An 18,299-nucleotide genomic window follows, 5' to 3' on the forward strand; every position below is an offset into this window, starting at 1 on the left:
TTACAGGCAGAGAGGCCTCTAATGGGTCTCTCTGCCTGTCAATCATGCCCGCACTGCACACTAACAGCCAGAGAGCCGTGACAAGTCACGGACGGCTCCCTGCTCAGATGACTAGTTGCCATTATAAAGCTACTGCCGCAGCTTCGGCTGGTATGTTCCGCAAGCTGCACACCCGCAGGGAACAATGTCAGAAGAATCGTGCTGATTGGTTCCCTTAGAACAGTGATAAGCCCAGGTTCAGCCTGAAATTTACAATAAATTGCATGTGTTAGCTGTGGTCCCTACTACTCGCATTTCTCTGATAACAACAGGCTGCACTAGCTGTGGCTTGTAGCGATGCTTGTAAAAGATCCCTACAATGGGTATCCTAAATAAAATAAAAAAAAAAAAAAAACGTTTTCTTTCAAAAACATCGCCACACCTGCCCTTAGGTTCTTTGTGGTACTACAATGGGGCTAAATGAACTTATCTATTGCTGGATAACCCCTTTAAAGTAAATAGAATTTTTATTGGAATCTTTTTTTTTTCTTTAACTCCAAACTCATTTTACTATATTTTGTATGTTAAATGGTGGTAACTGTTTTCTTTTTTTCTTAAGACGCTCCAATTGTCCTACAGGGAAACCTATGGCACCTATGCTCCTATGAGGGTTGCTTAGCAGGTCTTGCCATTATATTTTGGTAGTGATAAAGATCACTAGCAGAATAATTGTATCACTGGAAGTATCTCTATTGCAGTTAAACAGCAGATTTGACAATATATATCTTTTTTCTAGATTCAATACCCTGGGCCAAGAAATGAATGCAGTGGCTTCCCAGATTGAAAATGTGAATAATGCTTCTGAGGCACTTTTTGAAAGTGGACATCCCAACAGAATGCATGTGAAGCAAGGCCTAGACCACATGAATGCCAGGTGATACAAAAGCGTTCCATCATTTATTCATGTATTTATTTCCCATTGCTCCCGAGCACCAGCATAGTCCACAGCTTTGTGCACAGAGTGTAATCTTTCATTTGGTCCTTGTCTTTCAATCTAAAGTTGACCATATGACACCATAGGTGTCGGCTGAACCCACCGATGTCGGCACAACTGGCCAAATATGTAATGTTTGGTAGCCTCTCAATTTTTCTTCTTCAGAGGAAAGAGGAATCAGGCATATTGGTTCAACTGTTCAGGTGCCCAATCCATTTGTTCTCAATGGGACAAACCACTACCAGAGATGGCTGTCCATGCATGCTCAGCAGAGCCAAATTTATGGAGATATAGGGGGAGATAGCTGTTGGCTAAACAAATATTCAGCTTACTGCCATCTTATGTGTATGATATTCCTAACACAGACATTGGAGCTCTATACAAATTGTGCATAACAAGATGTGAGTACTAGGAGTCAAAGGGGCCAAGGGTTATTCCTATAAGCTTCATGGGTATACATCTTTACAATGTTTCTTCTCTTTTATGCAGATGGGTCAATTTTCAAGAAATGGTGGCCAATAAGAGAAAATCTGTTGACTCTGCTCTCGGCCTTCACAACTATGGTTTGGAGTGTGAGGAAACCAACAACTGGATATTGGAGAAGATCAGGGTGGTTGATTCTATCCAGGACCTTGGCGATGACCTTGCTTCAGTCATGTCAATTCAAAGGAAACTATATGGTATCGAGAGAGATCTAGGAGCTATTGAAACTAAACTCGTAAATTTACAAGAAGAGGCGAAACAGCTGGCAAACGAAAATCCTGACCGTGCCCAGGATATCTATGACAAACTGATTGGCATCAACAATGTGTGGCAAGACTTACAGAAGGCGCTGCAGAATCAGGAGGATTCACTTGGGGAAAGCAGCAAGTTGCAGAAATTCTTGGTTGACCTTTTCGATTTTGAGACCTGGCTCTACAGAGCACAACAGTCCACAGCTTCGGAAGATACGCCTATGTCCCTGGTAGAAGCAGAACAACTGTACCATAATCACCTGGCACTTAAAGAGGACATGGAACGCCATGAACCTGACTTCAACAATATTGTTGACACCGGCAAGAAAGTGACACGGGGGCAAAGTGACCCTCAGTACCAGCAGCTTGAACAAAGGGTTGAAGATTTAGAGGTTGGATGGAATGATCTGCACAAAATGTGGAACAATAGAGAACATTTTCTTTCTCAGTGCCTTGAATTCCAGAGGTTCTTGAAAGATGTGAAGCAATGTGAAACCATTTTAAGCAATCAGGTATTTTTTTTTATTATTATTAAAATAGAAGCCAACATGTCCAACCCTGAAATAAAATGTGGGATGACCCATCTCTCATTAGACATTGTACCTGCTGATGTTGGAATGCCACCTGTGTACTGGATAAGAAAAACATGGCAAAAACAGTGCAACCCTTGTCTTCAAGTTGTGTGTGTTATTACAGTTCTTCTCCATTTACTTCATTGCAATTAAGCTGTAATACTATACGCAAACTGAGGACAAGAGTAGCGTAATTTGTTAAAGATGTTTTTCTAGCTCTGGATAACCCCTTTAAATGGGATGGCTTTATGGCCCTTAATTTTGGCTCATAAAAGGGAACCCAAGTGGAACAGTTCTGTAATATCCAAGATTACAGACAAACAGGCAGTGTCGGATCTGGAGTAGCTGAGGCCCACCATTGGAATTCATTCTTGGGGCCCACCCTATAGCCCTCTGTGATAGCATTGTTAGAGTGTGTGTATGTATGTATAAATATATATTTTTTGCATACATTTTCTGTGTATGATATTAAATACTTCTAACTAGTACAGTCATAAAGTTACCAAAACATAAAAGTATACAATAGACAAATAATATCACCAGCATACATATTTCCACCTTGCATACTGACCAAATCTTGTATACCAAGACCAATATTACCAATATTACCAGTATACAACAAGGAATATTATCACAATACATACCACCATCATACTGTTACTGACAAAATCCAGTATACCGAGACAAACATTTGTAATAATACCAGTATTAGGCTGGGTTCACACACAGTATATTTCAGGCAGTATTTGTTCCTCATGTCAGGTCCTCATAGCAACCAAAACCAGGAGTGGATTAAAAACACAGAAAAGCTCTGTTCACACAATGTTGAAATTGAGTGGATGGCCGCCATATAACAGTAAATAATGGCCATTATTTCAATACAACAGCCGTTGTTTTAAGATAACAGCAAATATTTGCCATTAAATGACGGCCATCCACTCAATTTCAACATTATGTGAACAGAGCCTTTCTGTGCTTTTAATCCACTCATGGGTTTGGTTGCAATGAGGACCTGACATGAGGACCAAATACTGCCTGAAATATACTGTGTGTGAACCCAGCCTAAAAGGGGCAAATAATACAGCTACACAATGATCATATATTACCACCACATAGTAACTCAGTAATATACAGTAACTAAAAAATTCTACCATAGTCATTACTACTATACTTTACTAAATAACATACAATATTCCAATAGACCAATATTCCCCCATATGTGACCAAGTAGTGGTAGATACCAATACAGAGAGACTGGATGTCTACTCTTGCCAGCTCTCTATGTCCAGACGGGCCCCTCTTTCTTCCACTGGGCCCCGGGATGACCCCCTGATTGGTTGGTGCCTGGGCCGACAGGAGGACTATCGGTGGGCCAGTCCGACACTGTAAACAGGAATTGCCCCAATGATCATCTCCTTGCAAGGATCACAGTGTCTGAATTATTAGTTGGTGTACATCGTGTTGCAATAATATTACCCATAATAAGTTACTCTTAATTCGAGTCTTCTGTCTGAATTAGTAAGATGAATTTTTTTTATTATATTACAAAAATTATTACTTTTTATTCCTTAGGAGTACACACTCGCTCACACTGAGCTACCAAATACTTTACAAGCCTCACAAAACAGACTGAAGAAGCATGAAGACTTTTTGACCACAATGGAAAATAATGAAGAAAAGATAGCAGGAACCATAAATCATGCAGCGAAGCTAGACGACGATAAGAACATTTTTGCTGATAAAGCTTTGGAAAAAGCCGTCTCACTGCGTGATAGGTAAAGTCAGAAATCATCAAATCAGACAATAAAGGAAAAAAAAGGCAACAGTCTCTACATGGCTATAGACCATAAGGGTCAGGCTAAGATATTGAAGTCCCCAGGGTAGGGTCTATTCCTGAGTTGATCCAGGAATAACCTATCATATTAAGGAAGATATAAAGTTTGGGGTCTTCTTTTTGCACCACAATCTCTAGTTTTCATTGGTGCCATATTTGTGTAGATGGGACGTTTTTATTGCCTTTTATTTCTTTCCCCCTGATATATAATGTAACAAAAAAATCTGCAATCCTGGTGTATTTACACGTTCACCATAAAGGAACACAATTGTTTTAATAGTTTCACTAGTTTAGACAATTAAGCACACTATGATATATAATATGATTATTCATTTTTATGTGTTTAAGATATTAAATGGAAAAAGGGGGGTGATTTAAAGCCAATGAACCACTAGGTACATCGTTTTAAGTTTTTTACATGAACACACCGGCCCCGGTGCAGAGATGCTGGTGCCAAGTTGTTGTTTGTTTGGAACTGCCAACTGCTTCCCACACATGGCGCTGGTCTATTCCCGAGCAATGGTCTGGCATGAAGCACTATGAAGATCTCCCTTCCCCTCAGTAGCGCAACTCCATTGATTCTAAAACTCAAAACAATGTACCTAGTGGTACATTCGTTTTAAACTTTTATTAAGTGAGGCAGTCGCAATGCCATATTTTAAGAAAAGTTTTTTTAAAAATTTTCTAGCACTTTTTAGGTCACTCTAGGGGACTATTACATTCATTCATTACAATTCCAACACTGTTCAATGCTATGCCATTGCACAGCATTGATCAGTGTTACCTGCAATCTGCAAATAGCGCACACCTGTAGCAGACTTTATTAAAGGATCACAGAGCTGACTGCACGAAAATAAGTAAGAGACCTTCGGCAGTCAGGAGAAACAATCTGGAACTCCGGAGGTCACACTGCGGGGGTCCCAAATGGACAGTCACAGGAGTGCAGCTGAAGACACTGAACCTCCATTGTTTTATAGAGCAGGAGCAGCAGATTTTTTTAAAAAATGTATAAATTACAGGTTGCATTAAACTGTACTGGTCGATCACATGTATATGTTGTATCCATTCAGGTATGCTGTGAATGTGAACAAGGCAAGAGAGGTCTCAGCTCTGTTGCAGGATCATGTTGATTTCCAGGACTTTGTCGAAAACTGCGATGAGGTAAACTTTTTTATTTTCATTAATGTCTGTTTTGGCTAATACATCTAGTGGCTATAATGGTGTTTCGTAATGTTAAAGCATAGTTGTAACATATTCGCTCTCAAAATGTCTCGTTATGATCCCTTAAAACTGGAGAAGGGACAGTATCAATATGTCTAATTAGTTTTTTTTTTCAGTTTACCTTGTGGATAAATGAAAAAATGCTGACTGCTCAAGATACATCATATGAGGAAGCACGCAACCTGCACAGCAAATGGTTAAAACACCAGGCTTTTAAGGCTGAAATTGATTCCAACAAAGACAGGCTGCAGAAGATTGACCAGGTATATTTTAAAATGTTTCTTCAACCAAAAATGAAAGCTTGAATGTCCTGTTGCCTTAAAGGGGTTTGCCGGTTAAAAATACCTGTCCTCTATCAGCAGGACTGGGGACAAGTATGAAATTGCAGGGGATCCAACTTTCAGACTCCCCCTGGGATTTCTGTATTGGCGCCCTGACTTCTTTGTTTTAAGTAGAGTCATGGGTTGGCATAAGACTTGTGTTCCCAGTATATACAGATGCATGGACTGAGCTCTCGGCCATCACGCAGGTGTAGAAATGCTGGAACTGCTGTTAAGTTATGCACCTGTTGATTTAAAAAAACAGGGGAACACAAGTTAAAAAATATGCGAGAAACAAACGCCAACACATTTCAAGTGTATGGTCCGACCAAAAGAAATTTTTGGTTGAAAATTACTGATATTGTTTTGGCAGTGGAATCTTAAGGTCCTCATACACCTTAGACTTTAGTTGGCAGTACCCACTGCTGCGAGTTCAGCCATCAATCTAAGGAGTATAGGGCTCTCTCGAATGACCACTGACAGATGATGTCAGTAATGGTAGAGGTCAATCATGATGGAAAACCCCTTTGTTTAGGGAGCGATAAGCCGCAGTCATAGTGCTTTGGCTGTGCTGAACGTTTCTGTGTGTGGGCAGGATGGGCGGCGGGTGGGATCGATAACGCATGGATGAACAATCATTCTGCTGCCAGTTATTGAAGGTGTATACCCAGCTTTAGTTCTGTCTCTCTTGCAAAACATTCATGTTGACCCTCCCTACAAAATATATTTGGCAACCAGTAATATTTCTATTTTTACAGAAAGGACAGCACCTGGCACAGGAAAAACCACAATTTGCACCAACAGTCTCTGATAAGCTGAGCACTTTACACGAGCAGTGGGATGAGCTGGAGTCTACTACTCTAAAGAAGGAGCAGACTCTGTTCGATGCCCATCGCACTGAGCTGTATGAACAGAGGTTTGCTGACCTAAATGCTTGGATCAATGACATAGAGATGCAGGTGGTCTCCGATGACTTCGGCAAAGACTTGACAAGTGTTAACATTCTTCTCAATAAACACAAGGTAAGCGTGCAGAAGTTACAAGCAATTTATTCTTTTTGGGGGGTTGTCTATATTGACCACCAAATCTAAACATTGTCTAGAAAACGGAAAATCTGAAGTCATAATTGTTAATGATCGATCAACAGAGAATTGAAGATCAAATTGACCACAAGACAAAAGAAATGGATGAAGTCCTTCCGGATGTACCATCACTGGCAGGAGACAAGGACCTTGGTGAAAAGGAAGAAACCATTAAAGAACGCTTCCTACAACTTCAAGAGCCACTGCAAGAAAGACAGAGAAGACTACAGTCTTCAAAGCGGGTTCACCAGCTACATCGGGACCTGGCAGATGAAGCTGTAAGTGCTTAGCTCTTAATGGTTATTGTTATACATAAAACAAAGGTATAAAACACATAAAATTATGTCGTATGTCAAGTATGCTTGTTCTGTATCAACTTGTTGTAATGATTCCTCACCACACAAGAAGGACCTGTAAGGCGGGATAAATACCAATAATGCTCAATGCAAAATTGCCCTAGTCCAAAATAATATGCATTTTCCCCACTCACTGAAAACATATGTTTTTAATTTTTTTAAAAAGCTTTATGCAAAAATGAATTCAACATGTATGAATCACTTTGTTATAGCGTAAAAAAAAAAATAACATGAATTCTGATGAACAGTCATTTTTATTGTTATCGGTCTACAGTATTTATAAACAAGAAAAGCAGGTGCGGTCAGCGCCCAGTCTCATGGATTCATGCTTTCTCATATAATTGTGTAGTTGTTTTGAGCACGATGGTAGAGCCCCTGGATTCCGGCGGTAAGCACAACACAGAAATAACAGAATTCCCTCAGCTCAGGTAAAACATTCAAGGTTTATTAGTAAATTCTTAAAAGACACAGCCGACGCGTTTCGAGCCAACTTGACTCTTACTCATGGCATCTGAATATGTGATAAATCAAAGGGAAAACTATGCATCCTATTGACTGCCAAATGAACTGGCTCTCACAAAGCCATATTGCAGGGGAACAGGGTGCGGGTGGCACGTGCACTTGTTCTAGCGGCGCCACGCGCACCCTGTTCCCCTGCAATATGGCTTTGTGAGAGCCCGTTCATTTGGAAGTCAATAGGATGCATAGTTTTCCCTTTGATTTATAACATATTCAGATGCCATGAGTAAGAGTCAAGTTGGCTTGAAATGCGTCGGCTGTGTCTTTTAAAAATTTACTAATAAACCTTGAATGTTTTACCTGAGCTGAAGGAATTCTGTTGTTTCTGTGTTACAGTATTTATAATCTGAGACATGTAATCCCTCTGGAAGAGGAATGGGTATACTGTGTTATGTTAGAGCACTATAGAGAAAGAGCAGGGATAAAGTGCAAGAGATTAATTGAAGTAATGGTAAAACATGTCGGTTGGGGACACAATTGTGTGTGTTAAAGGGGTAGTGCAGCGCTAAACATTTATTCACAAAATAACACACATTACAAAGTTCTACAACTTTGTAATGTGTGTTATGTATGTGAATGGCCCCCTTCCCCGTGTTTCCCCCCCCCCCCACACTAGACCTGGAAGTGTTGGTGCATTATACTTACCGCATTCGTGTGGACCCCCGTCCGCCATCTTGTGACAATAACGTCGTCTTCGGGAGGCAGGCCGAACCGCTCCATCCGTCCCTCATGCTGCCAACCCCCCTATGCTGCGTCATCAGCTGCTCAGCCGCGGCATTAGTATCAGCCATAGATGGGATGTGCAGCCGTTCCTTTCTCTCCATGTCGTGTTTTACAGTTCTCCCTTTTCTGAACAGCTCACACTGCTTCATAAGACCCAAATGACCAAAATTAGCAGGATATGGCTTATGTCTTTCCCATTCTGTGTGAGCAGCAGTGGTGAGTGTAATACCTTATTCATACTTGTGTTGTTTGGGGGCAGCCTTCCCCGCCGGCAGTGCTGGCCGGGTTCTGGTGGGGCATTTTGGGTTTGGTCCTGAGACATTGGGGTTGCAGGGCCATTCCATGGCCTCCCTTCCCTGTTTGCGCTCGCTTTGCAGGGTTGGCGGTCACTGACTGACACGGTGTGGAGTTAGCGTAGGGACCCGTGTGAACCAGGGGACCTGCACGTGGTACACGGGGCTATTATGGTTTGATCAAAGTATATACAGACACCCTGGTGTTGAATTTTAAAGTAGGCCTAGCGGCATTAGTATCAGCCATAGATGGGATGTGCAGCCGTTCCTTTCTCTCCATGTCGTGTTATACCCATGTAAATACTGCATTGTGGTCTGCAGACATGCTGTATATAAGTGAATAACATTTATATTAAAGGACAACTCCCGCGGGACCCCCCCCAAAAAAAACCCACAGACACACACAGACACCATACTCACCATCCCTCCGGTGACGATCGCCACTCCATTCGCCCGCCGTCCGCCTCACCGTCACCGCCGTCCGCCGTCCAGCGATGTCTCTGATTTCCGGGTCCTGGGGATGGAAAAGGCTGCCAGTGCGCTTGCGCACTGGCAGCCTTTTCATTGGCTGGAGCGCATCACATGGCTTCCAGCAACCTCAGCCAATCAGGGCTGACGAAGCTGGAAGCCATGTGATGCGCTCCAGCCAATGAAAAGGCTGCTGGTGCGCATGTGCACCAGCAGCCTTTTCTGGCCCATTCACTCTCTATGAAGACGCCGAGGAGGAAGAAGACCCGGACCGCCCCCCGACTCTGACGTCGTCGTCACCAGATGCCGCCCGGGAGAAGAGGACCGTGACGATCGTAATAGGTAATGTATATATTCTTTAACTTCCGGGCGGGGGGTCGGGGGTCCGAAAGTGGGGGAAGGGGGCCAGACCGGGTATTTAACCACATTACAAAGTTATATAACTTTGTAATGTGTGTTAAATAAGCTAAAAAAAAAATTCGTGGGAGTTGTCCTTTAACCCTTAGACGACCCAGGGCGTATAGTTACGCCATGGAAGTCTGTCCCCAGACGACCTAGGGCGTAACTGTACGCCCTGGGTGTTTCTCCCGCTATGAAGCGTGCTCCGGAGCGGAGCGCGCTTCATAGCAGGTGGGGGCCGGCTGCAATCAGCAGCCGGGACCTCACCGGTAATGACACGCTGCAGCGATCGCGCTGCCGCGTGTCATTAACTCCTTAAACGCCGCGATCGCGGCGCGACCGCGGCGTTTAAGTGTAAGTGACAGGGGGAGTCCCCTGTCACCTACCGATCGGGACCCCCGCAGTGTGACTGCGGGGGTCCCGATCGGTAAAACGGACTGCCGGAGGTCTCTCACCTGCCTCCGTGCGGTCCGATCGGCGATCTGCTACACTGAGCCTGCACAGGCAGGCTCAATGAGCAGATCGCCGATAACACTGATCAATGCTATGCCTATGGCATAGCAATGATCAGTGTAAAAATCCAAGTAATGAATGTAAAAGTCCCCCAAAGGGACTTCAAATGTGTAAAAAAAAAAAAGTTAAAAACACTAACACACTACCCCAAAACCCCTCCCCCAATAAAAGTTGAAATCACCCCCCTTTCCCATTATATAAAAAAAACATATAAAAATAAATAAATAGATAAACATATAATATACCGTAGCGTGCGTAATTGTCCGATCTATTAAAATATAACAAGCGTCATTGCGAACGGTAAACGGCGTACACGAAAAGAGGGAAAAAAGTGCGCGGATTACCGATTTTATGTTACATTATATATATAAAAAAATTAATAAAAAGTGATCAAAACGTCCGATCTTCACAAATATGGTATTAATAAAAACTAGAGATCATGGCGGAAAAAATGACACCCCATACAGCCCCGTAGGTGAAAAAATAAAACCGTTATAAGCGTCACAATAGGCCCATTTTATTTATAATTAATTGCCAAAAAAAAGGATTTCATTTAAAAAAAATATATAACATTAGAGAATCTGCGTAAACCTGCATATGGTTGTGTTCGGACTGACCTATAGAATAATAGTGTCATGTCGCTTTTACCATATAGTGCATTACGTAGACATAGGAACCCCTTAAACGTTACCATATTGCATTCTTTTTTGCGATTTCACCAATTTATATCTTCATAAATAATATATTTGGAATTCCATCATACATGTTATGGTAAAATGAATGACGCCATTACAAAGTACAACTATTCCTGTAAAAAACAAGCACTTACATGGCCTGTAGATAAAAAACTGAAAGTGCTGGAGCTCTTAGAAGGGGAGGAGGGAAAAACGGAAACACTAAGATCAAAATTTGCGCGGTCCACTGGGTCATTTTGGGCCTGGTCCTCAAAGGGTTAAAGGGGTACTCCAGGAAAACAAATGTTTTTAATTCAACTGGTGCTAGAAAGTTATACAGATTTTTAAATGTTTTCAGTACTTATCAGCTGCTGGATGCCCAACAGGAAGTGGTATATTCTTTCCAGTCTGAAACGGAGCTGTCTACTGTCACCTCTGTCCATGACAGGAACTGTCCAGAGAAGGAGAAAATCCCCATAGAAAACCTTTCCTGCTCTGGACAGTTCCTGTCACTGACAGAGGTGGCAGCAGAGAGCACCACGAGAGACTGGAAAGAATAAAATATTTTTTGCAGGACATGCACCAGCTGATAAGAGCTAAAAGAGCAATTTACAAATCTATATAACTTTCGGGCATCAGCTGAGTTAATTTTTTTTCTCTAGAGTACCCCTTTATATTCTACTCATCTGGTTGACAGAGTTGCCAGTACTTTAATAGCACGTATGATACAAAAAAGCGGCATGATACCAGTTGAGGATTTGGAGTGATATTTTTTGAATAAAGTAAAAATTATGGTTTAAGTGAGTGAAAACAGGTATTATAACCCCTACAGCAAATTAGTATTGAGCATTAGCTGCAATGACAGCAGTCTATACCAAAAAATATTCCTTCCTTATTATTCTGTAATTTGGTGTGAAGTTTTATGCATTGGGAATTTGGTGACTTTACTGTTCAATTTGTTCTCATTGTTTTTCCTTTATTTTAAAGTAGTGATTAGATAAATGCTAAACATATTTATTGTGTACTGTCATCTACTTGCAGCTCTGGGTTCAAGAAAGAATGCCCCTTGCTGAGTCAAAAGATTATGGGAACAATCTTCAAATGGGGCAGATGCTTCTGAAAAAGAATCAGGTAATGATGTTGCCTTTTTGTCCTTCTAAAGTACTTTTGTTTTTCCATCAACAGCCATAGGATGGTTTGTTTTTTTGTGGGGCCAATTGTACTTTTTAATGACATCCTTCATTTTACAATAAAATTAAATCATTTTATTTTATTATTAATAAAATAATTGTTTGTGGTTGAAATTAGTGAAGGTCTTAAAGGGGAAGTCCGTTTAAGAAAGATTTAACCCTGTTCAATCCCCACCTATAATCTAAGCTTGTGTGTAATAGGTTTCTGTTACATGTATTGGTCCATTTGTCTTCAACACATCCTGGCTCACATCCTAAAGCTGCTGAAAATCTTCACTTTCTGGTCCACTCTGTCTCCAACTCCTCTGTCCTCCCCTTCCCTTCTGAGACACAGGTCACATGATCTCTGTCTCTTCTGTTGCCAGGCAAGTTGTAACACCTTATCTGTAACACCGTCCAACACGGACATCACACAGTGAAAACCTGGCAGGGAAACAACAGCCTCTCCTGAGTAGTATAGGGGAAAAGAGACACTGTTGTTTCATCTTTTTCTTTTTCTATACATGTAGATAAATAGATAGCGAGACAGAAAGATAGATACTGTGTTTACAGTGAAAATAAAAGCAGATAAAGCCAGTGGTGTGCAGAAACTACAAGAAAGGGCAGGTACCCTGCAGTTGGCTCTAAGGTGCAATGCATGCTAGGAGATGTAGCTTTCCAGTCAGGGGCCATGATGTAAAACTGGGATCATTGGTAAAAGTTTGAATCTGGGGCTAAAAGCAGTGTAGACTAGTAGGAAAGGTGTCAAACAATTGATGGGAATCGATGAGAGCATCTATATGATTTTTGTGTGTTTTGGATCGCTGGAGTTCCCCTTTAAATATATTAAAGGACTAAATTAGGTTCAGGAGAAAGGGGTGTTTTTAAAAAGAAACTAAACACAAGAACAAGGGGACACAGTCCAAGGTTAGTTGCGGTACAATTCAGGAGCAACATGAGAAAATATTACTATACTTTACTATAGAGGCACTCACCCTCCAGGAAGTTACTTAATGTTTATTCCAGTCTCCATACCATGGGGAAGAGAGCTTCAAAGCAGGTGCGTTTCACATGTTAACATGCTACAATTACAACTTTTTCTACTTATTATTATTTTCTTTTTCTTTCCTGAACTTTAGACTTTGCAGAAAGAAATAGCAGGTCATGGTCCTAGAGTTGATGATGTTATTAGAAGAGTGGAGGCTATGGAAGGTGAACCCGATGTTAACCCTGAACCTATCAGGAAGCAACGACAATCACTGCAAGAGCAATGGGATCGTCTGCAGACAGCAACAGTAGCTAGGCAGAAAGCCCTTAGCCAAGCCAACGAGGCCCAGCAGTATTATATAGATGCCAATGAAGCAGAGGCCTGGATCGATGAACAACAGCTGTATTTGATGGGGGATGAAAAGCCAAAGGTATTTTTAATATATGCTTGTTGTAATACACAAAGAAAATTAGCATAAAAGAAAAATACTATCTAAAAATATAGACTTGGGTAATATAATGCTACTATGTGGATGATGCCGATTCCAGCCCATGATTTAGAAATGTTAAAAAAAAAAAAAAAAAACTGATGTCACCTTGATGTTGGGCTGGATTCACACTGCGTTTTTGCAATCCGTTCAATGTATCTGTTTCTAATTGGTTACTTTTAACGGACAGAAAAAACGTAGTTAACACTACTTTTCTGTACGTAAAAAAACTGCATCAGTTTTGATCCGTTTCTTTTTAATATGATAGAAGTCAATGGAAAATCGATCCAAATGGATGGATGACACACAATTGCATCCATTTTTTCCATAGAACCTATACGTTAAACGGATTTAAAAAAACGCAGTGTGAACCCAACCTTAGTGACAGCGCTGTATGTTCTATAAATGTATAGCATATATATTTAGTATACTTTATGTGTAGCCAGTGTGTAGGTTACGTATGTATGGCAAATATAGCTGCTGTTTAAAAACTGACAGTTGTCAGGGTGCCTTAAGAATAATAAAGAATACAAGGCTTATGCACTTACCCTATTGCATTACAAAATCCCTTCCAGGGAAAACCATTTTGGGCCATGTTAACACACTGGGAGACATTTAGGCTCCACCCCCTTTCCCCCAGACAAATTCACTAAGAGGCGCAGGCCTCTTACTGAATCCGTCTGGCCATGCACCTGACCCTGCGCCCAACGTAATAATATTTTTTTTATAATAATTTTTATTTATATAGCGCCAACAGATTCCGCAGCACTTTACAATTCTGGGGGTACATACATAGACAGAAATCAGACATTACAGAGATATACATATAGTTATCCATACAAGAGGAGTGAGGTCCCTGCTCGCATGCATGAGCTTACACACTATCGGGAGATACACCTGTTTCCAGCAAATGTACATTTGAATTATGATTTACGCTTTTACAGATTTACGTAACTCATGATAAATGAGGTGCTGGAGGAGGCCATGTCTCCTCCACGCCTTGATGCCCCCCTGCCTGCCCATCTTGCGAGCGGGGGATACAGCAGGCATACACCAGGGAGAAGGCCCGACTCTGCGCCTTCTCCCTGGTGTATGCCCTAGCCATAGGTTTCATAAATGTCCCCCACTACCTTTTTTTAGTAAACTAATTGCCATTATTTGATACTCCATAGGCCACTTTTCCATGTAACCATTGTCCTCACATTGATTTATCTTTCTTGGTAGGATGAAGAAAGTGTCGTTTTAATGTTGAAAAAACATCTGATTTTGCAGCAGACAGTGGAGCAATATGGAAAAAATATCAAAGAGTTGGCAGAGCAATCTCAGAAACTCCTGGCATTGGAACACCCCGACGGGTATGTGGAGTCCACTAAGGTTACATTCAAACAATCTGGGCAGTTGGAAAAATAATCCTGCAATCTTCCCTCATCAAGTTCCCAGACTAGCAGTCACCTTTCTGACCAGCATTTTATGTCTCCAAAATGTACAGCTGCTTGTCTCCTCTTCCTGTTTACCCAAACCCCTCGGCCCCAACCCCCTCCATAGGTTATAATGGACCTGTCTTCATTTTGCTCCACTGAAATGAAGACAGCTTTGCCTGATAATGCACAGATAGGAAGTGAGGGGGGAGGTAGAAAAACAGCTCTATGAGTACAGAAAGAGGCTCTTTTGCCTAATAAAACCTATTAGAGTTTCTTAAAATCACTTGTACTATTGATTTTCTGCATTAAAAAATTTAAACACCAGCTACACTTTAAGGTTCCTTGTAAAGTGTCCTCAAAATGATAATACCATGACCAAGGCACGTTATATAATACTTCTTGGTTGGTTGGTTTTTAAAATAGGCCTAGCGGCATTAGTATCAGCCATAGGTGGGATGTGCAGCCGCTCCCTTCTCTCCATGTCGTATTTTATAGTTCTCCCTTTTCTGAGCAGCTGGCACTCCCCTTCATAAGACCCCCATGACCCAAATTGGCAGGATATACCTGTGCTCACATGTCAGAACCTTATGTCTTTCCCATTCTGTCTGCAGCAGTGGTGGTAAGTGTAATACCATATTCATACTTGTGTTGTTTGGGGGCAGCCTTCCCCGCCGGTGGTGCCGGCTGGGTTTTGGTGGAGCATTTTGGGTTTGGTCCTGTGACATTGGGGTTGCAGGGCCATTCCATGGCCTCCCTTCCCTGCGTGTGCAAGCTTTGCGGGGTTGGCGGTTGCTGACCGACACGGTGTGGAGTTAGCGTAGGGACCCGTGTGAACCAGAGGACCGGCACGTGGTACACGGGGCAATATGGTTTGATCAAATTATACCGACATCCTGGAGTTGGTTTTTAAAATAGGCCTAGCGGCATTAGTATCAGCCATAGGTGGCATGTGCAGCCGCTCCCTTCTCTCCACGTCATATAATACTTCTTTCTACTCACAGTGAACAGATAATACGATACCAGGACAATCTGGAAAAACAATATGCTGCCTTAAGGGACAGGGCAGATGAGCGGAGACAGAACCTGGACAACCACTATCACATGTTTCAGCTAAGACGTGAAGTGGAAGATCTGGAGCAGTGGATTGCAGAAAGAGACATCAAAGCCTCATCCCAGGAGATGGGTCAAGATTTAGATCATGTCACTGTAAGTATCCTATCCATCTGTCCTGTCCTCTGTTGTCTGCTTGATGGGTAGCCATGAAGGGGCTGCATCTCATGAACTTGCAGCTGATAAAAATTATCCTTATGTTTTTTGACATTTTTAAGCAAGTTTACTTAAAACGTTTAAGGAATGTTTTTGATAAATTCTGCACTACATAAAAATTATGGAAAAAATGCAAAAAAATTGTGCTTTTGATAATGGCTTAGTTGATAAATTCCCCCCTAATACATTTAGTATATGAAATGGAAGGTGATATAATGACAAACAGCTATGGATCACTGGCTGAAGGGTTACAGTATAGAAAGTATAGGGCCCTATTACATCGTTATATTGATAATTGTCCTGTGTAATTGCGGGCAACTATCAAAAAAACGTTCGTGTGACGTTGGTCGTTGATTTCACTGTATTTCACTGTATTTCCACATTCGTTCGCTGTAGTTCCGCATTCGTTAACTAATCGTTCAGTGTAATTGCAGTGTAATCGTTCCTTCCTTTGCTGGGATCAGATTAAGTAAACGATCGTAGTAACAATCATTATAATGAGGGTAACTAACGACTATCTTTCTGTATAATATGGTGACAATTTCAGGTTAGTTTGCGATCGTTTATCAGTAAAAATTGCTTTGTCTAATAGGACCATCAGACCAGCTGAACGAATCGTGACAGTTCTATGAAAAAGTACCTGCATTCCCAAATGTCTTCAGTAACTGTATATTTGTCTCGGGGTTTGAAAATCAAATACAATAATGAATGAGAGAAACTGATTAAATACGTAAGGGATAAAGCTATTCAACACCCAAGTCACCGAGACTGGCTCATAGTATATATATATGTTGAGAGAGTCTCCTTTATGAATCCCATGACACCCTACACAAAGTTGGTTCAGATTTAGTTCGCGGACTGGTACAATACAGAATTCATGGTTCCTTCTATAACAACACATGAATCAGGTTGGTTGGTATAACATTTGGCATGTGAAATAATGTATTTGCCTTGGTCATGATGTGACTTGCTTTGTTTGGCTTTTGAGCGGTGTTCTTTCTTGATGCCCTATAAAAATTATTTTTTCCTAGATACTTCGAGACAAATTCCGTGACTTTGCAAAGGAGACAGGGACAATTGGACAGGAACGTATTGACAATGTGAATATTCTAATTGAGGAACTGATTGATGCTGGTCATTCTGAAGCCGCAACCATTGCAGAATGGAAAGACAACCTGAACGAGAGCTGGGCCGATCTACTGGAACTGATCGACACCCGTGTCCAGCTCCTGTCTGCATCGTACGACCTACACAAATACTTCTATGATGGCACAGAGATCCTCAGCTTGATTGAAGAGAAGCACAAGGAGTTACCAGAGGAGCTAGGCGGAGATGTACACACTGCTGAAACATTGCACAGAGTACACGCAGACTTTGAAAGGGGCATTCATTTTATTGGCTCACAGGTAGATATATCACCTACAATGATGGCACCGCTGCTTCATATTGTACAGCAGCTGGACCCCAGGAAAATGATTAGGGTGAGGCCACATGAGCAGCCGGCCGCATGCAGCCAAAACATGTCATTCAATTTTGCCAGCAGCCATTGACTTCCACATTTTGGGCACATGCAGATGGCTACTTGTTTGGCCTCACCTCAACATTGCAACCGATTAATAAAGTGGTACCTTGGATTACAAGCATAATTTGTTCCGGGACCGTGCTTGTAATCCAAATCACTCTTAAACCAAAGCAAATTTTCCCATAAGAAATCAATGAAATTCCAACAATTAGTTCCCCCCTTCCTCAAAAATAATGTTTTTTTTTTTATTCTGAATAACATGTAAAACAAATGAAACAAACATTTAGAGACAGAGAATAGAGAGAATAGCAGGGCTGCTGTAAAAGGTCTGTGTAGTCACATGACTACAGTGGGGAAGGGTGTGTGTTCAGCATAGACCAATCAGGAAGTCAGAATGACAGAGCTGTGCAGGAGGACAGTGACAGAAACTTTTCTATACAGCAGTGTGAATGGCTGAGTGTGAGTGCAGGCACATTATAGCAGCAGTGTGTATAGCTGAGTGTCAGTGCAGGCACATTATAGCAGGAATGCAGAGGATGGAAAACACAAGGACTGACAGAGACTGCAGTAAGCATTAAAGAATAAGCAGGGCATATGTGGGCACAGTATAGAAGCACTGTCTGGGAAGAGAAGGGTTACAGCTAAGATTACCTCCACAGTCCTGTCCCTTGATGCAAGCCCCAGCCTGAAGTGGATCTGCTAAGGTGAGGTAGACTTCCTGGATCAGAGTACAGTTACAATTTAGAAAAACTGTGAGCTCTTAAA

The 18,299-nt window shown here is 41.6% G+C and overlaps 1 protein-coding gene across 3 annotated transcripts in view; it reads left to right on the top strand.

Annotated features, from left to right (window-relative positions):
• Nucleotides 1-18,299, top strand: part of SPTB (spectrin beta, erythrocytic) — an 80,495-nt gene that overhangs the window by 48,905 nt on the left and 13,291 nt on the right. For all 3 annotated transcript variants that reach the window (XM_069950862.1, XM_069950863.1, XM_069950864.1), the window contains 12 exons: nt 776-913; nt 1,463-2,219; nt 3,852-4,054; nt 5,184-5,274; nt 5,451-5,597; nt 6,413-6,676; nt 6,802-7,014; nt 11,723-11,812; nt 12,990-13,268; nt 14,550-14,680; nt 15,748-15,952; nt 17,044-17,418. In XM_069950862.1, coding sequence (XP_069806963.1) covers nt 776-913; nt 1,463-2,219; nt 3,852-4,054; nt 5,184-5,274; nt 5,451-5,597; nt 6,413-6,676; nt 6,802-7,014; nt 11,723-11,812; nt 12,990-13,268; nt 14,550-14,680; nt 15,748-15,952; nt 17,044-17,418 — 2,893 coding nt within the window. The remainder of the gene's footprint in view (nt 1-775; nt 914-1,462; nt 2,220-3,851; nt 4,055-5,183; nt 5,275-5,450; nt 5,598-6,412; nt 6,677-6,801; nt 7,015-11,722; nt 11,813-12,989; nt 13,269-14,549; nt 14,681-15,747; nt 15,953-17,043; nt 17,419-18,299) is intronic.

Source organism: Dendropsophus ebraccatus, chromosome 13 (assembly GCF_027789765.1).
Source record: "Dendropsophus ebraccatus isolate aDenEbr1 chromosome 13, aDenEbr1.pat, whole genome shotgun sequence".
Classification (NCBI taxonomy): Eukaryota; Metazoa; Chordata; class Amphibia; order Anura; family Hylidae; genus Dendropsophus; species Dendropsophus ebraccatus.